Source organism: Ahaetulla prasina, chromosome 12, assembly GCF_028640845.1.
Source record: "Ahaetulla prasina isolate Xishuangbanna chromosome 12, ASM2864084v1, whole genome shotgun sequence".
In the NCBI taxonomy this organism is placed as follows: Eukaryota; Metazoa; Chordata; class Lepidosauria; order Squamata; family Colubridae; genus Ahaetulla; species Ahaetulla prasina.
The window spans coordinates 4,006,310-4,032,138 of NC_080550.1; the positions used below are offsets into that span (position 1 = coordinate 4,006,310).

The following is a 25,829-nucleotide window of genomic DNA, read 5'->3' on the forward strand; positions in this document are numbered from 1 at the left end:
AAATCTCCAGAGTTGGTGCACATAAAAACTTCTGGAGGCAAGTAGTTCAACTGATGAATTGATCTGAGTGTAGGAATTTTCTATGTCCATAAGTTGCAAATGATTACAAATTTAGGCATACAGATATGCTTTTCATTATCTTAGTGTTCAGCATAATGTGTCTAAAATATACTCTCAAGAAATGGGATTGGATTGGAGCAGTCTTATAACCTTATGGAATCATATCTGAAAAATCAGATATGTCGAAGAGTCTACTGATTTCACAGGAATCAAAATATGCCTCAATCTGATCTTAATATAGAATAGAATAGAATAGAATAGAATAGAATAGAATAGAATAGAATAGAATAGAATAGAATAGAATAGAATAGAATAATTGGCCAAGTGTGATTGGACACAGAAGGATTTTCTAAGTTCCCTGCATATCTCCATCAAGATCATCTTCCTCATTCTTTACAAAAACATTTAGAGCTAAACCATAAAACAACAATAAATAGTCAATCAAATCAATAAAGATCATTCAAGACTTTGGTTGAAAGCCTTCAAGAGTTTACAGTACATAACAGGTCCCAGTGTTCTTCAAAATATCCTCAACTTCAGAATTCACATTCTGCATTTACTAAGAAATTTAATTTTGTCAGTTCCCATCAATTCTTGCTAATTGTTCTATTACCTTCCTGAAGATTTGTTGGAAAAAACCACACACACACATTACCGCTTTCCTTGCTCAAAATGCTCCAATGAACTATCATACATAGATGAGGCTGATTACTCCCATGGATGCTCAAAGTTTTTTGCGTGGTTCTCATTTCAAAGCCAAGTGGCCTGAGTTGACCTTCTCAATTGGAAAGCTAATCAGGAGACAGCTATTCTTGAGTCTTCACTCTTGTTCGAGTTAAAATAAAGCTCCTTCAGAAATATAGAAAAGTTTGTTCAAACCTTCAGGTTAAGTGGGAAATTAGACACGCTTAGCTTCGGAAAAAATCGGTTTGAAAAGCAAGTATTTTGTAAGAAAAATGCATTAAAGAAAGTGTGTAGTTGGGGTTTTTTTGTTTTTTGTTTTGTTTTAAACTTTTAAAAGGTATGTACTGATGGGGAATTGAAAGAGAACCAACTTGCAAATGGATTTACTCTGGGATAACAACTTTCGTTTTTCTAAAGTTTTCCTCTCCTGCGACAGGAGCTTTACCACCTCTTCCCACATTGTTTCTGACTTCAGGGGATGGATGCCTTCGAGCTGACAGATGACAGCAGATGCTACCGAAAGAGCAGGGTTTTTTTTTCCTCCTTTCCCTACTTCTCACCAGACACATCTGCTCTTCATGCTTCCTGTTTGACAGACCCCGAGGAAGGTGCTCCTTTGCGATATCTTTGGGGAAAAGACATCAAAGGCACTTTTTCTATCCATCACAGACTGAGTGAGAATGTTCAGAAGAAGTTATTAGGGCACCAACAGAAGGAGCCAGTTCAAGATTGATTTGGGGCAGGGAATGACTCTTAAGCTGTCCATCCTGTGTATGAAAAAGAGGAAATCCCTGTCACACACACCCCCGTCTCTCTCTGTCTCTTTGTCTGTCTGTCTCGGTCTCTCTCTGTCTCTCTCTCTCTTTATCGGTCTCTCTCTCCTTCTCTCTCTCCCTATCTGTCTCTCTGTCTCTGTCTTTGTCTCTGTCTCTTTGTCTCTGTCTCTGTCTTTCTCTGTGTCTCTGTTGCTCTCTCTCTCTCTCACTCGCTCTCTGTCTCTCTCTCTCTCTCTCTCTCTCTGTTTTTCTCTCTGTCTCTGTCTCTCTGTCGCTCTCTCTCTCTCTCTTTCTCTGTCTCTCTCTCAAAGTTCCTTTTTCATGTCTATGGATGGAATGTATCTTCCTCAATCTTGGGTCCCCTCCCAGAGGCCTTGGAGTTTGAGGGTTCTCTGTAGTATCTTAGTTCTTCCTAACCCTGCACTCTTCTGGAAAAGAGAGCTTTGATATTGTTCCTGGAATCTCTTGAAAGCACTTAGGGTTGTGTCTCCTAAACTGGAAAGTAGATTCAAGGGTGCCACTTTGGTCTTGACTTTCCATATCTTCTCTTGTTCCTCCTTCAGACCCTGATGCTCCTCCAGCTTTTCATACTTCTTGATGTTGCTATCTCTTGGCACTGCTACATCTATCAACCCCCACTGTCTTCTGGTCCTTGTCTACCACCACAAAATCCAAATTGATTGCCTGTCTGTCTGGATCCAAATATCCCAATCTCTCTATTAAATCAGTAGCTAGTGGGTACAAATGAGTCACGCACAGAGGTTGTAATTAACACAACCTTTATTTAACTCAACTGTGAATAACAACAAGATAACGTGTATACAGCAACAACCAAACCCTCCGGTGACCCTCCTTATATACTAGCTGCCTCAGGAGCTTAACCAATGACAGGACTTCCAAACTCCCGCTTTTTTCCTCCAGGCGCGTCTTAGCCAATCAGGGACTGCCTGGCTGTTGTCAAGGCTCAGGCATGTCGTAGCCCCTAGAACCCGGAGGCTACAGTTAGTCCAGAATGCAGCTGCGCGAGTGGTAACGGGAGCCGTTCGTGGCTCCCATGTAACACCACTGCTCCGTAGTCTGCACTGGCTTCCTGTGGTCTTTCGGGTGCGCTTCAAGATTCTGGTTACCACCTTTAAAGCGCTCCATGGCTTAGGACCCGGGTACTTACGAGACCGCCTGCTGCTACCTTATGCCTCCCACCGACCCGTACGCTCTCACAGAGAGGGCCTTCTCAGGGTGCCGTCCGCCAAACAATGTCGGCTGGCGGCCCCCAGGAGTAGGGCCTTCTCTGTGGGAGCACCAACACTCTGGAACGAACTCCCCCCTGGCTTACGTCAAGTGCCTGATCTTCGGACCTTTCGTCGTGAGCTTAAAACATATTTATTCATTCAAGCAGGACTGGCATAAATAGCTGTTTTAAATTGGGGTTTTAATAATATTTTAAATTTTTAAATGTTTTAATAATCGGCCACATAGTAATAGTTCTTTTTAAATTCTTTTAATTGTATATATTCCGTGTTTTATTTTGGCTGTACACCGCCCTGAGTCCTTCGGGAGAAGGGCGGTATAGAAATTTAATAAAATAAATAAATAAATAAATAAACTTTGACAGACATAACACTCTCAACTTTCTGATCCTCCATAACCTTCTGTGGGATCTTCCCTGTCTATTTCCCATCAGAGGTCCCTTTCAAAAAATAGAATTAATGAAAAGTTTTTTTTCCCTTCCACCGTACCAAGCATCTGACACACTTAATTGTGAGCAGTTGGTCACTGATTTAGAGCATTTAGAAGAGCAGCTGTCTGATTTGCACCAACCAAAGCTTTCCCGTCTTTTGCAAATCAAACCAGTCACTGGCACCAAAGCAAGAAAAGACACAACTTCGAATAAAGCTATTTGCTCCTGTTCAGTGAACTAAAACCATAAGCATGAGTTAATAGAGCATGTTCTTCTCTCCTCAACGTATCACCTTTATTTACTCACAGGTTACGCTGGAGAAGGTGCATTGTGCCGAAATAAAACCCTCCCAACAAAAACAGTAGCAGATGATGATGGCACATTTGTTTTAGGTTTTGATTTCCCCAATCTCCAAACCATTTATAAAACCTGATGCAGAACTGCAGAACCCTTCTTATTATTTATGCTTGGCACGCCTTCGATTGGGACTAACGGGAGGCTGCATAAACTTTTTATGTCCCATTCTTTTTTGCAGGGTGATTAAATAACTCTCAGACAAAAGAAGGCTGTGCCAAAGGCTGTCAGGAAATCAAACTTTGCAGCACTGCCTGGAGGATAGGGCTATGGTTTTATTGTCAGGGTGGGAAGGTTTCTAGCTTGGGAGAACCACTCGCTCCAAGATCCACCACCTGGAGCCAGATGCAAAATGGGGACTAGGTGAATAAGGCAGGATGTTTGTAGCATCCTGGTGGGGTGGGGTTGGGGGAATGGCTGATCCACATGCAGATTTATATAGGAGAGAAGCCCCTTCACAAGTTGGTTCACATTGACTAAACCCTGCTGTCAGTTCGGCAGACTTTCATACTGCAAGGCAGGAATTATATTCCTCAATTCTAAAAACTGGCCAGCTGACTTATCTTATCCGAAATTTTTGCTACAAGGAAATTGATTTAACCTCAGGGAAAGGAAGGGAGGGAAAGAGAGGGGACAGGAGGGAAGGGAATGGAACGGCAGGGCAGGGAAGGGGAGGGATGGCAGGAAAGAGGCAGAGAGATAAAGAGGTGAGGTAAAAAGAAGGAGAGGAGAGGAGAGGAGAGGAGAGGAGAGAAGAGAAGAGAAGAGAAGAGAAGAGAAGAGAAGAGAAGAGAAGAGAAGAGAAGAGAAGGGAAGGGAAGAGATGGGGAAGGGAAGGGAAGGGAAGGAGAAAAGAAGAGAAGAGAAGAGAAGAGAAGAGAAGAGAAGAGAAGAGAAGAGAAGAGAGAGAGACGGAAGGAAGGAAGGAAGGGAAGAGGGGAAGGGAAGGGAAGGAAGGAAGAGATGGGAAGGGAAGGGAAGGAAGAGAAGAAGAGAAGAGAAGAGAAGAGAAGAGAAGAGAAGAGAAGAGAAGAGAAGAGAAGGGAAGAGAAGAGAAGGGAAGGGAAGGGAAGGGAAGGGAAGGGAAGGGAAGGGAAGAGATGGGGAAGGGAAGGGAAGGGAAGAGAAAAGAAGAGAAGAGAAGAGAAGAGAAGAGAAGAGAAGAGAAGAGAAGAGAAGAGAAGAGAAGAGAAGAGAAGAGAAGAGAAGAGAAGAGAAGATGGAAGGGAAGGGAAGGGAAGGGAAGAGAAGAGAAGAGAAGAGAAGAGAAGAGAAGAGAAGAGAAGAGAAGAGAAGAGAAGGAAGGAAGGGAAGGAAGGAAGGGAAGGAAGGGAAGGGAAAGGAAGGGAAGGGAAGGGAAGGGAAGAGAAGAGAGAAGAGAAGAGAAGAGAAGAGAAGAGAAGAGAAGAGAAGAGAAGAGAAGAGAAGAGAAGAGAAGAGAAGAGAAGAGAAGAGAAGAGAAGAGAAGAGAAGAGATCGGGAAGGGAAGGGAAGGGAAGGGAAGAGAAGAGAAGAGAAGAGAAGAGAAGAGAAGATCCTAAAAGAAGACACAGATCAACAACAAATCAAAAATTACAGACCCATTTCACTATTAAATCCAGATTATAAACTATTCCCATCAATAATTTCAGAAAGATTCAAAAAAGTGATAAATGAATATACTGTATCCACCCCGACCAGAACAGATTTTTACCGTTCTGGTCAGGGTGGAAGATAGTAATTTGTCTCTAATGCAGACAAGATAAGCATTGAAACTAAAACCAGTCTGATTTGGTAGTCAAGTATGTTGTTTTTGTTATCTTGCTATTGTAAAATTATGGAGGCAAGCCTGTTCCTCCAGCCATTTTGTAGAAATGAATAAAAGAATTGGGAATTCATTCGTTCATTCCCTGCCTTTATTATTTTTATAAATAACTGGAGGAGACTGACATCCCTAAGACTCCTCCCTCCTCCAATTTTCCCCACAACAACCCTGTGAGGCAGGCTGGAAGATGTGAGGTAGATGGAAAAGAAAGCTATATAATTATTGTGTAAGGCAGGACAGTTTGTTAAGTGTGCAAGTATGGTAGATATGAAACCAGTTGTGAGACTATAGGTAGTCTCCAACTTACAACCATTGGTTTAGGGAGTGTTTGAATTTACAACGGCACTGAAAAAGGGATTTCTGACCTTTTTTCTCATTTATGACCGTTGCAGCATCACGGTCACATGATCAAAAGTCAAGCACTTGGCAACTGACTCATATTTATGATGGTTGCCGTGTCCCAGGGTCATGTGATCACCATTTGTAACCTTACCAACCGGCTTCTAGGTGAGCAAAGTCAATGGAGGCAAGCCAGATTCGTCTGACGACCGCATGATTCACTTAACAACTGCAATGATTTTCTTAACAACTGCGGCAAGAAAGGCCGTAATGTGGGTCAAAGCTCACTGAACTCGCTTAGTGACCGAAATTTGGGGGTCCATTGTGGTCGTAAGTCGAGGACTTTTGGGGATTTTTTTTCCCCTTTCCTTTTGCCCTCCTTCACCAAGGAGTTCAACCTCTCAGCAGCTCTGGAAATAATGAAAGAGAAAACTTTGCAGCCATGTCTGGCCTCCTATTTAGACCGAGTTTTGGTAGCACAGATGAGTGTCCAATTAATTCTCCCTCATACCACTCAGTAAAATAGTTCTCCTCTGATCTGAAATGTCCTTTAAAAGCTAACATTAAAAAGGAGATGCACAAAGATCAAAGCATAGGTTGGAATTCATTTTTCTCCCTCAGGTCCAATTTAATCACAGATGCCCACCTCTGGAAAAGCGACGGTTTGACACCTGGAGGTTACCAAGCACGGACTTGACAAGCCCCGATGGGAAGCAAGAGCTTGTTTTGAAGACCATGTAAGGTCCAGGCTGCCACGATCTGGAGATAAAATTGGCCATGATCTTCACCAGGAAGGTTCAAGAGAAGGATACCGTACTTTTCGGAGTGTCCTCAGGATCACCTGAGCGGTGCAAATGGGTGTGGAGCAGTGGTGGTGACAGGGTTCCAGAAAAACCTCTTCTGCATAAAAAAAAAACTCTGAAGCCATTGTCTTTCAAAGTTCTTTACTAGCATAAGGAAACTGGCACACGATGAGTGAAATTCCAAAACTGAAACTTCCGGATTCTTTTCCCAGTTATACAAACCCCAAGAGTCCCACCCACCCTAACCCCTTTGCCGGTCACATGGTCCAACCTTCTTCCACTTCATTCGAAACCTCTTCTTGCCACTCCTTCTGCAGATGTGAACACAATCCAACTTTGACCGCTTGAAGAATGTAACCGTACCCATCACCCCCCCTTCTTCCTCTCAGGGGAGAAATGTGGCAGCGTCTGGAAACCTACGGCCTAGTTGCCCCCAGTTCGGACCAGTTCTATAGAACCGGTAGTAAAACCGGTGGGAGGCTCTGCCCACTGACCCGGATGTCGTCATAGGCAATCTGCACACGCGCAGAAGCTCAGCGCGTGCGCGCGATCCCATTGCAAACCGGTAGTAAAGGTAAATAGAACCCACCCATCCCTGGTGTGGAGCCTTCTTGGGACTGCTGAAAGGAGTGCGTTGTAGACTGGAGATGGATAATGTCACTTTTTTCACCGCTATTGTAACTTTGAACAGTCACTAAACTAATGGTTGTAACTCAAGGACTCCCTGTTGGTCTGAAATGGTATAGAGTCTCCTACTTGAGCAGGGGTTGGGCTAGAAGACCTCCAAGGTGCTTCTCAACTCTGTTATTTTGTTAATCTGTATTGAGAATAGAATAGAATAGAATAGAATAGAATAGAATAGAATAGAATAGAATAGAATAGAATAGAATAGAATAGGGTAGGGTAGGGTAGGGTAGGGTAGGGTAGGGTAGGGTAGGGTAGGGTAGAGTAGAGTAGAGTAGAGTAGAATAGAATAAATAGAATAGAATAGAATAGAATAGAATAGAATAGAATAGAATAGAATAATAGAATAATATTCTATTATTCTATTGGAAGGGACCTTGGAGGTCTTCTAATCCAATCCTCTGCTCAGTTAGGAAACCATATAACATTTCAAACAAAGGCAGAATGTGGCGGAGACATCTTGTGGCACCTATGATTAATGCGTTAATAAATCCCCCCATCCCAAAGATTTAATTTGCTTCAAGTTAGAAGAAGCTGAGTCGGAAAGACTGCAATTCTCTACCAAGGTCCAGCAAACCCACAAAGCCACTGACGGACAGCCAATGGAGGGCCACCAATCCACCCTAACCTGAAGGATTGCAAGGTTTGGAAAATGTAATCCATCATGTAAATGAAGTGACAGGAGAGGCCAGTCATTAATTAACATCCGAATTAAAGCTTTCCAAGGTAGGGTCACAACTCTCTTTGTTTGGGTATTTAAATTGCTGGCCGCAGACTTCCTGCTTTGCTCTGCAGGATGCCCCATCCTCATGCTTTGCATTAATGGACTTCATTTTTCATGTGTAGCATTTGAGTCAATGTCAGGTGGGTGCTGGTTTTTTTTTTTTTCAAAAAAATAAAATAAAATAAATCCCCCCCCAAATTACAAATCAGGCTGGCTAAAAATAAAACATGATTAATGCCACACAATCCTCCTTCCACAGAATAAGCCGCACGAACAAGGGTTCAACTGAAACGCATCATAAGAGTTGAGGAAGCTACCAAATAGCATCCTCCAACTTCTATTGTAAAATGGATGTTTGGATGGATGGATGGATGAATGGATGGATGGATGGATTGACATACTGTGCTAGGGAGAGTCTCAGTCATCCAGGCCATGGATGTCCCAAAGGTCCTTGTTCAAAAGGCAACTGGACTTTGTTTCTCCAGCCGGGTTGTCTTTTGAACAAGCATTTTTGGATCAGTGATGAAATCCAATTTTTTTTTACTACTGGTTCTGTGAGCATGGCTTGGTGGACAAGGTGTGGCTTGGTGGGAGTGGCAGGGGAAGGATACTGCAAAATCTCCACTCCCACCCCACTCAGGGGAAGGATACTGCAAAATCTCCATTCTCTCCCCATTCCAGGGGAAGGATACTGCAAAATCTCCATTCTCTCCCCACTCCTGGTGGAAGGATATTGCAAAATCTCCATTCCCACCCCACTTTGGGGCCAGCCAGAGGTGGTTTTTGCCGGTTCTCCAAACTACTCAAAATTTCCACTACCGGTTCTCCTGAACCTGTCAGAACCTGCTGGATTTCTCCCTTGCTTTGGGTGCTAAGTGATGGGATGGGATGGGATGGGATGGGATGGGATGGGATGGGATGGGATGGCATAGAATAGAATAGAATAGAATAGAATAGAATAGAATAGAATAGAATAGAATAGAATAGAATAGAATAGAATAGAATAGAATAGAATAGGTTGGACCTTGGAGGTCTTCTAGTCCAACCCCCTGCTTAGGCAGGAAACCCTACACCACTTCAGACAAATGGTTTTCCAATCTCTTCTTTAAAACTTCCAGTGTCAGCACATTCACAACTTCTGGAGGCAACTTGTTCCATTGATTAATTGTTCTGTTTATTTAACTAGGGTCAGCCATGATGGACTGACTTTCACCAACCCTAAAAAGGTAGCGATGGTGAGTTCCATGCAACATGTTAAGCCAAGCCAAACCTATCACACAACACTTTCTTCTGGATAGGGAACATTGTGTGATGGTTATGGAGTTGAACTTTAACTAGAGAGACACAGAGTACTGCATTTTGCAAGAGTCTATAGTATTTAAAACAAATTCCACTTAACAACACATTGCATGCAAGTTTTTAAAGAGAAACAAACCGTAACATCTCAGTTTCATTGTCATTATACTTTATAGTGATATAATAATATGTGATGGTCCCTATCAGTTCACTGTGCAGGAGAATTTTCCCTTTTAAAGCACCCGAGGCGTATTTAAAGAAAATCAATGGATAAATGTAACTCTTTTCTATAAGCAATTCAATTTTTGCAAACACAAAGTGCCTGGTACATATGCGATAAGTTTCCCATTCCTCACCAAATTAACACATTAAATAAAGATGTAAGCGTTGCTTAAACATGCACTTCAAAAGTATGTTTTTTTAAAAAAAATCCACCCAGTATTAGTCGAAATGGAGTGTAAAAAGGGACGCAGATATGCAATCTAAATTTGCATCTCCCTGCACTAACAGGAATAAAGACCTGGAAAGCACATTATTCAAAACACTGGTCTTTTAAAAGAGAAGGCTGTGTGAAGACATTGCTAGCCTGGTGGTTTTATAAAAGCAGTAAAAAGGATATTTTCTGACCGTCAATGATTTCAGCTTAGGTCAAAAAGTGAGAAATTGCCTGCAAGGGTTTTTTTCCTCTGTATTTGACAAAGTCCTGCTGAACTGCCTAACAAAGAACGAAGGAGAAGGAGAGCCAGCAACTGCAGTAGCCTTTTGAGATATTGATCCGAAGATAAAGACATCATTCACAAAAGAAGAAAGAAAACTGAGAAGGATAATCACAAGCGCAACTATGAACGGCAACAATTCGGCTGTTCTTACACTGATTTGTCTGTTGTGCTCTATTTTTCCTTCCTGTGTGATATCTCTTAAGACCGCAGGATAATTTCATGGGGGTGGAGGTGGGGGAAGAAGAGAGTAAGGTATTCAAAAGGTAAGTTACAGAAATGGGGACTAGGACAACTCGTTGTGACCAACTCACTGCGGGAAAATTCTCAGTGGGAAAACCCAAAGCTGTATTAATCGTTTCATTCAGTTACTTTTATTATGGGTCACCATGTTTTCATCGAAATTATTGCAACACTTGTATTTCTGGATTGACTTTCTTTATTATTTTATTATTGGTGGCCACGCTTCCATTGAAATTAATGCAACCTTGGTATTTGTTGAATTTGTTGAATTGTCCTGTAGCGAGTTGGGTGGGGCAAGTTATCCCATTCCAACAGAAATGGGCCACACCATCTTTACCCAGTTGTAAGTGGTCTTTTACAACTCCAATATCACCACAATATCAACTCCAATATCATCACAGATGGGGACTGCAGCCAAGAAATTAAAAGACGCTTCCTCCTGGGAAGGAAAGCTATGGCAAATCTAGACAGCACACTAAAAAGCAGAGACATCACTCTGCCAACAAAAGTGTGTATAGTCAAGGCTATGGTTTTCCCAGTTGCAATATATAGCTGTGAAAGTTTGACCATAGGAAAGGCTGAGCGCCAAAGAATTGAGGTCTTTGAACTCTGGTGCTGGAGAAGACTCCTGCAAGTCCTTTGGACTGCAAGGCAATTCAACCAGTCAGTCCTAGAGGAGATCAACCCTGACTGCTCTTTAGAAGACCAGATCCTGAAGAGGAAACTCAAATACTTTGGCCACCTAATGAAGAGGAAGGACTCACTGGAGAAGAGCCTAATGCTGGGAAAGATGAAGGGCAAAAGAAGAAGGGGACAGCAGAGAACGAGGCGGCTGGATGGAGTTACTGAAGCAGTCAATGTGAGCTTAAATGGACTCCAGAGGATGGTAGAGGACAGGAAGGCCTGGAGGGATGTTTTCCATGGGATCGCGATGGGTCGGACATGACTTCCCAACTAACAACAACAACAAAATGGTTTTTCCCTTGACACCAGTGATTCCATGTTGGTTGAGACTACTCAACAAGCATTCTGGCAAAATATCATCTTTCACACTGCTTCCTTTTTCTGGACTGATAATCAACGACTACTCTGTCCATGGGATGGTATGTGGAAATGACCTTGGGAGACACGAGGAAGAGCCGCAGATCGAACAATCAGCATGTAAAAAGGATTCTCGGGGGCGCAAAGGAAAGGGGAGTGCATGGAAAGCGTTTCAGAAGGGACCCTCCTTAGTTTACTAGAGGGTAAAAGCAGAAAGAGGCGAAGAATATTTTCAGTCTTGCACGATTCTGTTTGTGTTGCCTTACAATAATTCTAGAGTTAGTATTCATAAGGGTGCTTCTTCCCTAGACTACACTCCAAAAGAATATCAAGGGAGAGATATTTAATCTTGCCATGAAGATTGATTTTGACTGATTAATACTCAAAGTATAATGCTTAATACCTTGGGGGGATGGTGTATGTATGCCTTCAAGTCTGTTATGATGCCTGTCAATGTGCAATTTTCTTGGCAGAGTTTTTGAAAATAGTTTGGCCTTGCCTTCTTCTATCTGGGCTTGAGAGAAAGTCTATGGTTCCACGACATCCAGCTGGTTTACATGCCTAAATCAGGATTAGAACTCAAACCTTCTGGTTTCTAATTCCTGCCTTTAAGTCTTACATCTAAGACTCTCCCTGACTTTTTAGTAGATTCAATTGTCCCAACATTTGATTGTGTGGTTATTATTTCTGAGCCTCTGGTGGCTCAGACTGCTAAGACAGTCTGTTATTAACACAGCTGCTTGCGATTACTGCAGGTTCAAGTCCCACCAGGCCCAAGGTTGACTCAGCCTTCCATCCTTTATAAGGTAGGGAAAATGAGGACCCAGATTGTTGGGGGCAATAAGTTGACTTTGTATATAATATACAAATGGATGAAGACTATTGCTTAACATAGTGTAAGCCGCCCTGAGTCTTCGGAGAAGGGCGGGATATAAATGCAAATAAATAATAATAATAATTTAAAAAAAATTTCAACCCCGCACCGATCTGATTGTTAGAAAAATAATCCAGAAATTTTTTTTATTTGCATTTATATCCCGACCTTCTCCGAAGACTCAGGGTGGCTTACACTATGTCAAGCAATAGTCTTCATCCATTTGTATATTTATATACAAAGTCAACTTTTATTGCCCCCGACAATCTGGGTCCTCATTTTACCTACCTTATAAAGGATGGAAGGCTGAGTCAACCCTGGGCCTGGTGGGACTTGAACCTGCAGTAATTGCAAGCAGCTGCTGTTAATAACAGACTGTCTTAGCAGTCTGAGCCACGCAGAGCCCTTTTAAACAGAGATACAAGGATTTCCTGAATCGGAGCCATCCTGGTTTGGACAAATGAAAAAAATAATAATTATTATGCAAGTTAAATCTTCTCTACCCCTAATGTAGACATAATCACATTTATTCTCATCCTCATTTTTATCCCTTTCTCATTCCCCCGTTTTGTTTTGTTTTTAATTTCTCAGCAAGGATTACTTACATTTTGCTGACTGGATTGAATGGCTATATTCCAGCCTGAATTGTGATAGAAATTCCACCCCCCCCCCTTTTTTTCTACATTCTTCCCCTGGCAAGTTTCATGTACAATGAAGAGAACATTTACGGTTAACTGGTAAATAAGTAAGAAGAAGAAGAGAAAAAAAACCCCACTCTACATTCTCTGTATTTATTCGCTGGAGGGCACAAAGGAATATGCACCGTGGCCTTTCTTACATTTTTAAATAATCAAGGTGGGGAAAAGAGATTCTCACTTTTACTTAGGCAAAATATGATAATTTTCTTTCACTTTTCAGCCAGGGATTAGAAGTACTTGGGTTACTGAAGAATCCCAAAGGCAACCTCTGTTCAACTAGGTTTGCATATTTGTTCCGTTGATTTACATAACCAGGGTGGGCTGCAGCCAACTGCAAAATTACATTGTTCTTGAGTAATAGCAGTATTTTTTTTCTTTAAGAAAAAAGAAGAAAAAATTCTTCTTTAAAACTTCCAGTGTTGGAGCATTTACAACTTCTGGAGGCAGGTTGTTCCATTGATTAATTGTTCTAACTGTCAGGAAATTTCTCCTTAGTTCTAGGTTGCTTCTCTCCTTGATTAGTTTCCACCCATTGCTTCTCCTCCTGCCTTCAGGTGCTTTGGAGAATAGCTTGACTCCCTCTTCTTTCTGGCAGCCCCTGAGATATTGGAACACTGCTATCATGTCTCCCCTAGTCCTTCTTTTCATCAAACTAGACATACCCAGTTCCAGCAACTGTTCTTCATATGTTTTAGCCTCCAGTCCCCTAATCCTCTTTGTTGCTCTTCTCTGCACTCTTTGTAGAGTCTCTACATCTTTTTTACATTGTGGAGACCAAAACTGGATGCAGTATTCCAAGTGCAGCTTTACCAAGGCATTATAAAGTCGTATTAAAACTTCACGTGATCTTGAGTCTATCCCTCTGTTGATGCAGCCTAGAACTGTGTTGGCTTTTTTGGCAGCTGCTGCACACGGCTGGCTCATATTTAAATGGTTGTCCACTAGGACTCTAAGGTCCCTCTGACAGTTACTTTTTTGCTGTTCTTAATATAGGGCAATTGTTATTTCAATCAGAGAGGTGCATAAATGTACTTATAAGGGCTTGTTGGAGCCTCAAATGACCACAATCTTCAAAACATCTCTGATGGGACCTACAACCTCTGATCAGAACAATAGTTCAGTATTGTGAGGCTGACAATAAATGGCAATTCCATACTTCATGTTTTTTCTAATGATGATTGTCCCTCTCTCTTTTCATTTCTTAATCCGAGGCAACAAACAGCCGTTTCTCCTCCCTTCTCCCTCAAATTAATATCAATAACTGCGCTTTAATTATTGTTCCAGTTTCACTCCAGTGCAATCTGCTGGATCATCATAAATGGTCTAATCAAATGTGGCTGAAACAGCATGTTCCCTTCTCTGCGGGTAAAAAACATCAAGAAAAGGAAGAAATCAGCAACCCAAGCTAGAGAAGATTCAGTTGCAGAGTCCTTTGATGTGACCAGTGGCAAAAGACGAAGATTGGGGATAATGATTTCCAAAGACATTGAGGAACACGGCGAAGGCCTTGGTTACCCCTGTTTGGTAAACACCAACTTAGTCCCGGAAGCATGGAGAGTGTGAGAAAGAAAGTCAAGTTTGTCCCACCTTGTTGTGACTCGTCCTCCCTCCTCTCCTCAGCCGGGCCCCTTCCGTCTCCAACCATGCCTTTTATCAGACTCCGAGTCTGATAATGAAGATGAACGGCCTGTCATGCCTCCAGCCCCCGGCCCTGGCCCCATGCCCGGAGAGGATTCCAGGAGTGAAAGGAGTAGCCCAATAAATCTCACTCATACAGAGTGTGTTCCTTTGACTCAGTCTTCAGAGCAGGAAGCCAGCCAGGTGGTAGAATTACTCGGGCCTACTCCCTCTGACCCCTCCCTTTCCCAGACGCTGACAGCAGATCCAGCTGAAGACAATTCAGAGTGGGTGGACCCTCGCTTCCGGAGATCTGAGAGGCGATGCCAGCAGAAGGAAGGGAGGGGCAGGCCTGGATAAATGCTGAGTCATGGAGCCACACCCCACAGCCTATATAAAGGACCTGCTTTTGGCATTCCAACCTTGAGTCAAGCAAAGTCTTATCTAGTTTGCTGATACCGGACCCTATCGCTGAAGTCACAACTTGGACTCCTGCCTGCCCTGATAAACCTTGAAGGAACTTGGCAAGCTGCAAAGGCTTCATTGCTAAGTTTGTTACGGACTTCCTTGACTCGTTCGTAGGAGTGGGGGTGGGACACAACACACCTTGATTCTTTTCCATATAAGAGGGTGGGGAAGATAATTTCTTCCACCATTCCAAGAGGCTCATCCAATCTCATTGTGCACGTGTTGTGCATTGACAATAAAGGTTTGAATTGCATTGCATTGCATCGCACTGAATTACAACCTACAACAATAGAAATTCTAGTAGCTCTTCTGGCGGTGTCCGTTTCCTAAAGCCAACATTTCTTATCTTTCAAACTGTCGGAAGGAAAATCCATCTGGTTCAGTTTCAATGCTTTTAAAAACACTGGAAACAACATGGAGGCTGATTGGAAAGACAGTTTTAATGACGAACACAACCAATAGCTGTCCTGGATCAGCTGCCCTCTTGTTTTGATGAGTACATGGGTTTTTATAGGTTTCAGTGATGCTGCTAGGGGGCGTGTGCAATGTCTGAAATGCCCTTAGCTAAATGGTAGTGGGTTAATCCTATTATGTCCTGAAGGATCATGCCCTTTTCTTTATCCCATCACCCTGGAGCGGAAGGTCTTTTGTTTTGCAGATAGGCTGGCCCAGTCTTTCTTAATGGGCACAAAATATCTGCAGGGAGGAGCGGGGGGGGGGAGGGGGCTATTAAGAAAGACTGAGCATGTTTTTCCATTTCTCCCTTTGGGGAAATATAATATTCTGCCTTTTTAATATTTCCCAAAATACTTCATTCTTCTAGAAGTGGCGGGGGGAGGGGGTAGGCTTGCCACAAAACCATCCATGCCTATTGGAACTCTCAACTAGCTATCTCGTTTTGATTCAGATTTCTTCTTTTAGTTCTTCCTAAATGTGATCCTCTTTTCCTTTTAAGGTCTTTTCGACTGTTGCTTCTCTTGCTATTCTAATCCTGTAGGAACAGCTCCAATACACCCATCAGGCTGTGAAACAGACGATTTTTCTGGGTTTCTTTCGCAGGGAAAATCTACCACCCAACATAAATACAGAGATTGTTCATGGAATCAGTGACATTTTCATTTTCCCGAAGCTAAGCAGGAAAGTACAGAATAGGGGAAACAAACTTTAGTAGCTACTAGTAATTTTACTAGTAATTTCATCACTAAAAAAATTGTTGAACGTCGGCAACTACCTGTGTATAGCTGGCACAATTCCTGGATACTGCTAGAGATGTTCTTCATATCTATATCTTCCTCCTTCTGCTCAGCACCTCTACCTATTTAACCTTCTTGTATCAACTTGAGAATGCAGAGGGGGGAGAAGATTCCATCGGTATGAAATCTTGTTGTCTTAGACGTATGAAAATTATTGTCTTAGAAGATAAGGAATTTGCAGAGATCAGTAAAAAACCGGAAAGTCACCTTAAGAAGCAATCTCTGGGAACTCCATATGTACCAACAATACCCTTAAGAATATATGTACTTTACACCACATCAACTGGGGAATATAGAAAATTCGGGGAGTTTTGCATCGTTGCTTCAGTCCTAGAGATGACGTATAAGAAAGGCCGGGAGAGTAAATGTCAGAGCAGAGATTGTTCATCCCCTAGCAACTGCTCACAGTTGCAGAAAGCTTGAAAAACACACCTCAAAAATGGAAAATAATTAGTTTAGGAATCAGGAATGTGGATCACATGAAGCACAAATTTAAGCGCAAAACATTTTCCCCCAAATTAGCAAACCCTTCAGCACTTTTAAAGCTCAAGAATGTCTAATAGTCCATAGCTTTCCTAAGGGAACTTTGTTTAAAATAAAAATCACTGCCAACTACAGGTTGTCCTCAAAATACAACCATTCATTTAGTGAAAGTTACAACCGTTTTTCACACTTATAAACCATTGCAGCATCTCGGTGGTCATGTAATCAAAACTCAGACACTTGGCAACTGGCATGTACTTAGGACGGTTGCAGTGTCCTGGGGTCCTGTGATCCCCTTTTGTGACCTTCTGGCAAGCAAAGTCCATGGGGAAGCCGAATTCATTTAACACCCATGTTACTAACTTAAAAAACTGCAGTGATTCTCTTAACAACTGTGACAAGAGAGGTTGTAAAATGGAGCAAAACTCATTTGGCAGCGCTCTGAACTGCCTTCCATTGAGGACCTGTATACTGCACGAATCAAGAAGTGGGCCGTGAAAATATTTGCAGATCCCTCGCATCCCGGACATAAACTGTTTCAACTCCTACCCTCAAAACGACGCTATAGAGCACTGCACACCAGAACAACTAGACACAAGAACAGTTTTTTCCCGAAGGCCATCACTCTGCTAAACAAATAATTCCCTCAACACTGTCAAACTATTTACTGAATCTGCACTACTATTAATCGTTTCATAGTTCCCATCACCAATCTCTTTCCACTTATGACTGTATGACTATAACTTGTTGCTGGCAATCCTTATGATATATATTGATATATTTGACCATCAATTGTGTTGTAAATGTTGTACCTTGATGAACGTATCTTTTCTTTTATGTACACTGAGAGCATATGCACCAAGATAAATTCCTTGTGTGTCCAATCACACTTGGCCAATAAAATTCTATTCTATTCTATTCTATTCTTGCTTACCAACAGAAATTTTGGGCTCAAGTCTGATCGTAAGTCAAGGACTACCGCTATGTCCTTTTTTTCATTGTAAGATGTTCTAGAGAAGGTTCTCCTAACCGTTCTAGTTAAGAAAACCTAATCCTCAAAATCCAGATTTTTCTGGTCTTTTTGAGTTTCTTCATCCATAAAAACCCCTCACAAAACAGCAAACGCAGTGTCCTTTTCAAACTTCCTTAGCACCTGGATGAAACCTCTCAAGTGTAAAAGTGCAGGGTTAAAGCTTCATGGACCATTTGGTCTCCACTGCTCAGCCTGCCAAACTCACAATGCATAGTACATCAGCGCCAGCATTTTAATTTGACACCTGTCTTATTGAAATGAGTCTTTGGCTATCCGCTTCACCCATACTGCAAACATCACTGTTCCAAACCAAGAAAATCTGGGGCCAAATCCCAAAGTTCAATGCACCCAAGAAATAGCATATGTCCACATGTCATCCAGCTTTAAATCGAGATCTTCCGCCGTGATCCTGCATTGCCAGAATGAAACAGATAATTGAATTCCAGCAACCACGTGGCTCAGGACGAAGGTCACAAGCTTACTTGCCAAGTCCATGTCGATATTCACAATAGCCAGCCATTCAAGTACACAAGCTTTTCAAGACACGCAGAACGCTAAAGCCACAGCAAAGGTCAACGTTTGCTTGAATAAAAAATGAGGAAACGTTTCTTAAAAATTAAAAAGCTGTTACTCTGCTGTATATTCAAGTAGAAACCACAGAGGGCCCCTTGGTACAAGGATAGTGAATTGTTAATACATTCCAGACATGATAGGAACACCCAGACTGCAGTTGTATTTTTTGTGCATGTGAAAAAAAAAAGAATGAGAGAGAGAGAGAGAGAGAGAGAGAGAAGGAAGAAGAGATGAAAATAAAATTTCTTACAATTCAGAATTGGTTGGCCCACTGTGAATGAGGACGAATGTTCAACGTGAAAAACCTTCTGCTGAAATCCCGGAATGCATTCTAAATCCTTTGTGGATGTAGGGAGCAGCACCTGAAAAAGAGAGAGAGAGTTTTCATATCTGCTGGTTTCACCTTTGATGCCAGCTCTTGCAAATAGTAGCACGGATGGAGTCAACCTTTGCAAGATTAGAAGTGGTTCCCATCCTTTTAAAATTTGCTCAGTATTCTATGCCTTGGGGCATAGAAAGGCATTTGACATGAACCAAAGGAAAGAAGGACATTCCTTCTATTGGGACGGTGACAAATTATATCAATGAACATCTGTCAGGTGTGAAAGACCAGGTCCATATGTGAAGGTCCAATTAAACTGATTTATTGCTGAACAGCCTATGCATAGGAATCTTTAAAACTCCAAGCACTTGCTTGGAGTTAGATAAGGGTCAACAGAATTCCACAGAAGTTGTACTTAATCTGCTTGTGATTACTTTAGGAATTCTAGGCTGATTCCTCTTTTAACTCTGCCCCCAGTTCTGCCACTCCTTTTCTAATAACATCTGAAGATGTTCATCATCTTCTTTTAACGACCCCATAATCCCTTGTGGGGTGGAGTCTGGGCAACTGAATGGAGCTGCCCAGATGCCCTTCCTGTCACCAATGGGGAGTTTTATGCAGTAGATATATCCTCAGTGTGCCCAGAGAGAGAAATATCTGCCTTTACCTAGGATCGAACTCACAGCCTCCTGATTGTGAGGCGAGAGCTCCACCTCTAGGCCACAAATCAACTAACAGCTCAAACTCAAACTCAACTCAACACAACTCAAATAACAGCTGGAGATATTCTACTGGCCAAAATATGCAGGGGAGAAGCCTTCTTTGCCCACCACCATTAGAGATGTTCAGAACCTATAAAAAATTCCTAGAACATGAACTTTCAATTTGTGGACATATAGTTTTAACAACAGCAGGTGTGGCCAGAGTGGGAAGGGAATAATTTTCAGAGAAGGTCAAGCTGAGCTCCAAAGAATAATTGCAAATCAAACTCATCTTGGAAAGACAACCCAAATTAGTCAGTATAAGCTGCCAGCCCCTACCATCATCAGGCTTTGGAAGGTGGTTCCTTTCAATTATACTCCAAGAAAAATCAGCCAGCAGCCTTCAACATTAAGAAAATTAAAATCATGGCATCCGGCCCTCTCAATTCCTGGCAGATAGAAGGGGAAGAAATGAAGGTAGTGACAGACTTTATTTTCCTGGGCTCCAAGATCACCACAGATGGGTACTGCAGCCAAGAAATTAAAAGATGCTTGCTCCTGTGGAGGAAAGCTATGGCAAATCTAGACAGCATACTAAAAAAACAGAGACATCACCCTGCCAACAAAAATGTGTATAGTCAAGGCTATGGTTTTCCCAGTTGCAATGTATGGCTATGAAGGTTGGACCATAAGAAAGGCTGAGTGTCAAAGAATCGAGGCCTTTGAACTCTGGTGCTGGAGAAGACTCCCGCGAGTCCCTTGGACTGCAAGGTGAACAAACAAGTCAGTCCTAGAGGAGATCAACCCTGACTGCTCTTTAGAAGGCCAGATACTTTGGCCACCTAATGAGAAGGAAGGACTTACTAGAGAAGAGCCTAATGCTGGGAAAGATTGAGGGCAAAAGAAGAAGGGGACGACAGAGAACGAGGTGGCTGGATGGAATCACTGAAGCAGTAGGCATGAGTTTAAATGGACTTCAGAGGATGGTAGAGGACAGGAAGGCCTGGAGGAACATTGTCCATGGGGTCGCGATGAGTCGGACATGACTTCGCAACTAACAACAACAATACTAATAAAGCATGGTTGATCTCTCTCCTTTCCTTTCCCTGAGTATACATCTACAGCAGGAGTAAAATGCTACCGGTTTCAACAAACCGGTTCAAGCAAACCAGTAGTAATAAAAGCTACTGGTTCAGGCGAACCAGTAGTAAAAAAATGCTACTGGTTCAGTAATCCGGACAATCAGCTGTGCCACATAATTCCTCTGCTTTCTAGCAAATCTAAATCACGTGGCGCAGCTGTTCCCCCCCCACTGTTCTACTTTTCTTAAAAAAGGCTTCTTAAGCCTTCTTTGTCAGCACTGCGTGGTAACGGCTGCAGTGCGCATGCACACGTGAAGCATGCGCTTGGTGCACACCGTGCATGCGCGCTCGCCCAGTGAACCGGTAGCAAACCTTGCAGGATTTCACCACTGATCTACAGCCTATAAGAAGCCTTTTCTGTCAATCTGATGAGGTAGCAAAGAAGGAAAGCAGAGATGGAGAGTGCTTAATGACGAGACACATTGGCACGTTCAGACTTAGCAGATGGACACATTTCTCATGTTTAATGGTGTGTGCCAAAATTTGTCCTTTTGCTCAAGTGATCAGCTTGAGAAAACGAAAGAGTTCACAAGGTTTACTCCTTCCATAAAACGCTGACTTAAGCTTGTAGTGACTAATTTGGTTTCCTGTCCTACCCTGAAAATCATCACAACTCCATCCGTAGCTACCAACCATAAAGGACTGCCATAATAATGTGGATGATACAATAGAAACCGAGGAGAAAAATGCAAAAAAGCAGAGGAGGAGGGAGAAAAGAAGATTTTATTTATATTTCAGTTCTGCATGATTTGAATGACCGTTTGGAATTCTGAAATGGAACTGGGATAGAAAGCTTGTGAAATTAGACACAAATCCTAAACATTGCAGAACAAGAATATTGTTTAATCCAATAAGCAATTAGCATCCCCTGTGTTGTGGTCCACCAGCAGCCTGCAAAGCTGGCAGCGGAGTCGGACAGTGAGGAGGCTGGGGAGGACCATGGGCCAGTCCTGGAGTCTGGGGAAGGCCTGAATGAGGGCTCTGTATCAAAGGCAGAGATGGGGCCAGGGCCAACTGGGAGCGATGCACAGACTCCAGAGTCTCCAGAGGCAAACAGCAGAGAGGAAGAGGAACAGGAGGACCCTGTTCCTAGTGCACGCATGTGAAGAGCTGCCAGAAGGCAAGAGCAGCTAAAGCAAAAAGGACAACTCGGGAGTAAGGCCAGGAGATGATTGGCCCCTCCCATAAGGCTTAAAAGAGCAGCAATGGCTCTTGGGCTCTTTGTAGGAAAGCAACATTGCTACATTGGTTTCTAGTTGGCATCTCTTGCTTCTGAACTTCGTGGGGCTTTGCCAAGAAAAGCCTTTGGCAGAGTGCCAAAGAAGACAAAGGTTTGTGATAAGGCCGAAGGACTTTTTCTGTAGGACTTTGTTTTGGACTTAATTTGGACTAAGCTGAGAATGAAGTAATTCTCAGATGTTCTAATAAAATATGTTTATTTAGGACTGATTGTGTCTGGTAATAACTACTTGGGCCTCGGTCACAACGCTCTGTGTTAGACCAGATAGAATGAAAATCAAACAAGTTAGGGAGATCCCACTCTACTATTAATGAGATCCCACCTCATTAATAAATGAGGACCAAAGTGCAAAAGAATAACTAAATAAAATAAATAATAAATAATCCAGTTTCTAAATTTTGGTAATCTAGTCTTTTGCTCAATGCAATAGTCTCTTTAAAAGGTAAAGATTTCCCCTTTCTGGTCATGTCCGGTTCTAGGACATAGTGCTCATCTCCATTTCTTGACCAAGGGAGCTTGCGTTGTCTGAAGACATTTCCATGGTCAAGCAGCCAGCATGGCTATACACCAAAGCCTCACGGAATGCTGTTATCTTCTCACTGAGATGGTACCTATTTATCTACCCGCCTTTGCATGTTTTCAAACTGCTAGGAGGGCAGGAGCTGGAGCAAGGAACAGGAGCTCACCCTGTCCAATGGCGCTTGGGTCTCAAACCTTTCCCACTGATGACCTCAACATCTTTAACCACCTACCATGAATCTCTGAGAAATTATTTTGACAGGGATCTGCCATAAGGCCCCCAGGCAGGACTGCTTTGAAATGAGATGGGCAGCAAATACCCTTAATAAATAAATAAGCAACTTGGCCAAAGTCAATACACAGGGAATTCTTCATTGTTCCATTTTATTTTCCAAATTTTACAAAGCATCAGAAAGACACGTTTTGCTGTAGTGTTTAGCCCCTTCAATTTATTTGCACTTTCTTTGGAGGCTTGCACCAGCAGTGTGTTAATAAAACTGACAGGGGGGAAATGCAGGTGTGATTGTAAACCTCGCTCTGTAACGAATTATCCTTGTGTTTTTCTCGCGCAGCTTTTTATCAAGAAGATGAGATTCGCTATACATGGTAGGAAAAGCTCCACAAAAGGTGATTAATTAGCAACATGTGTACCTAGGCTCGAGTGTGCGTGTATGTGTGTGTGTGCACACTTGTGTATATGTGCAAGGAATGAAAACACAAGCTAGAAGTGGTGCTGGGGAAAACCAGTGCATCTGTAGGAAAGTAATCCTTTTAATTTAAATTTTGCACAGAGCCAGATGAATCTTGCTAAGGGCTCACAGCAGAGATCAAGAAAGGAAATAAACAGAGACAATAACTCACATATTACTTCATGGAAGGTATTGTAAGTTCAGCTCAGCAACTAAACCTGTCTTTCCTTCCTTCGGGAATAATTACAAGATGCTGGCCCAGCCGTCAGATGAAATGGAGGTTTTTCTGTTAGCCATGCAATTTTGTCTCCTCTCGATATTAAACTAGCTGTCGTCCCCAACCAAACTTGGCCATTTTTTTATTATTATTAATCATCTTTCTAAACCTCGTATGTTCTCTTTCTGCCTTGTGGAGGGGGAAAAAAACTTTTATGAAAACTAAATGGCTACTTTATTAGAAGGAAAGGGCTACTTGTCTCCTTTAAGCCTCGGCTTTGAAAAGTTTATGGTTGCAAAAAAAAAAAAAGTACAAAATTGTCTTTACACAGAAGAGAGAAGAAACAATACTCTTAGATCTATAACCATCTGTCGGTTGATTCAGCCCGCATGAGAGGTGAATGTAATGGAAGGCAATCAAACAGTCTTTATTGCGGTTGTCCACACTCTGCCACCTTTCAAATATGCTGGAAGAGTAACTCTCCGAATTTCTAGCTAGGGTGAGTTGCTGAAAAGGCGGTGCTGGCCGGGGGATCATGGGAGCTTCAAATCCAGCCTAGCTGGAAATTCTGGGTGGGGAGATATTTTTCTGCACAGATAGTCCTTGACTTCGTTTAGCGACTGTCTGAAGTTACAACCACCCCTCTCCTAAAGATACTTAAGACCCAGATTCAAAATTCAGATGGGTTTCAATAACAATTAATCAATGGAACGACTTGCCTCCAAGAAGTTGTAGGTGCTCCAACACTGGAGGTGTTTAAGAAGGGATTGGACAACCATTTCTCTGAAATGGTATAGGGCCATGACGTAGAACCTTTGACACGCGTGCCCAGAGTGGCATGTGAAGCCATGTCGCCCGGCACATGCGCCCTTGCCTGTTTGCCTTCTGGGTTTCTGGTCCTCATGTGTGTGATGATCAACTGTCCTTTGCGTGCATGGCAGTGCCGAAAACTGGTTTGTGCACGCGTGCCAGCCAGCTGATTGTTGGGCGTGCATGCACACTAGAGCCCAGAACTTCAGCTTTTCCAGAGCACGGCCCTGATGAGCACGCATGTGCGCACGTGGCATTTCTGCGTGACCTTTTTCGGCACTCAGTGCTCAATCTCCTGTTTGATTAGGGGTTGGACTAGAAGACCTCCATGGTCCCTTCCAACTCTGTTATTCTCTTATTCTTTTTTTTTTCCATTATGTCAATTATGTTCCCGCATCTCCTCTAACACAAAACCAAACCAATACACTGATTTGGGAAAAGGTGATTCACAGCTTATTCCACTCATTGAGCACGAAAGACCTCAAATCCCATCGGACACATCACGTCAAGCTTTTCCAGGTAGAAATCAGGAGTCCCAAATTCCTGAGCAACAGGAAGATCATTGTCTCAGCAGGGAACAGGAAGTCCTATAAAGGAACTTAAGGATCTTTCCATTCTCCCTGCTGAGCGCATGCTTTCTCTCGCATCGTTAGCTTTCTACCACTTAGAAGACAAAGTTGGTGTCTGACACTCCAGGTTAACCTTCCACTGACGAAAGAAAACAGACAAAGGGGAGAAGATAGCTGGTCAACTATGGAAGAGAGACACACACATTTATTTATTTTTTTTAATTAATTTATTTATTTTTTCACAACAGTATATATAAGCATAAGCATGAAAGTAACTATATAGTATAAAAGGTAAAGGTTCCCCTCGCACATACATGCTAGTCATTGCCGACTCTAGGGTGCGGTGCTCATCTACGTTTCAAAGCCGAAGAGCCAACGCTGTCCAAAGACGTCTCCGTGGTCATGTGGCCGGCATGACTAAACGCCAAAGGTGCATGGGACGCTGTTACCTTCTCACCAAAGGTGGTCCCTATTTTTTCTACTTGCATTTTTACGTGATTTCGAAACTGCTAGGTTGGCAGAAGCTGGGACAAGTAACGGGAGCTCACCCCGTTACACGGCAGCACTAGGGATTCGAACCGCTGAGCTGCCGACCTTTCGATCAACAAGCTCAACGCCCTAGCCCCTGAGCCACCGTGTCCCTAACTATATAGTATATAAGCATATATATAAGCATAAGTATGTAATAACTATATTAATTGGATATAATGAAAGGAAACAATAGGACAGCAACGGTAGTCACGTTGGTGCTCTTTTGCACGCCCCTTATGGACCTCTTAGGAATGGGGTGAGGTCAGTAGTAGACGGTTTTTGGTTGAAGCTTTGGGGATTTTGGGAAGAGACCACAGAGTCAGGTAGTGCATTCCAAGCATTAACAACTCTGTTACTGAAGTCATATTTTCTGCAGTCAAGACTGGAGCGGTTCACATTAAGTTTAAATCTATTGTTTGCTCTTGTATTGTTGTGATTGAAGCTGAAGCAGTCTTCAACAGGAAGGACATTGCCATAGATGATTCTATGAGTTAAACACAGGTCCTTTTGAAGGTGGCAGAGTTCTACGTTTTCTAAACCCGAGATTTCAAACTTAAAAAACTCTCCAAGCCCAGAAATCAGACTAATATTCAATCATTTCCAAAATGGTTTCCTCTAAAACACAGGTTTTAAAAGCTGAGGTGGTAACAAAAGAGAAAAATTTCCAACCCCCAAAGATAAACAGAATTACAGAATTGGAAGGGACCTCGGAGGTCTTCTAGTCCAACTTTCTACTCAAGACAGGAAACTTTATACCAGTGGTGGAATCCTGCCGGTTTAACAACCGGTTCGGTGATTGCGTGTTTCACACATGTGCGTGAGCGCTTCATAAACGCCTGCACCTGATGCGCACTGTGCACGTGTGTATAGTTTTAACAAAACTAACCT

General features: G+C 42.5%; 1 protein-coding gene across 1 annotated transcript in view; it reads right to left on the reverse strand.

Moving 5' to 3' along the window:
* The window catches only part of CDH13 (cadherin 13), a 567,998-nt gene that overhangs the window by 399,040 nt on the left and 143,129 nt on the right, over positions 1–25,829 (reverse strand). The window contains exon 2 of the mRNA XM_058155303.1: positions 18,452–18,563. Within this exon, the coding sequence (XP_058011286.1) occupies positions 18,452–18,563 (112 nt within the window). The remainder of the gene's footprint in view (positions 1–18,451; positions 18,564–25,829) is intronic.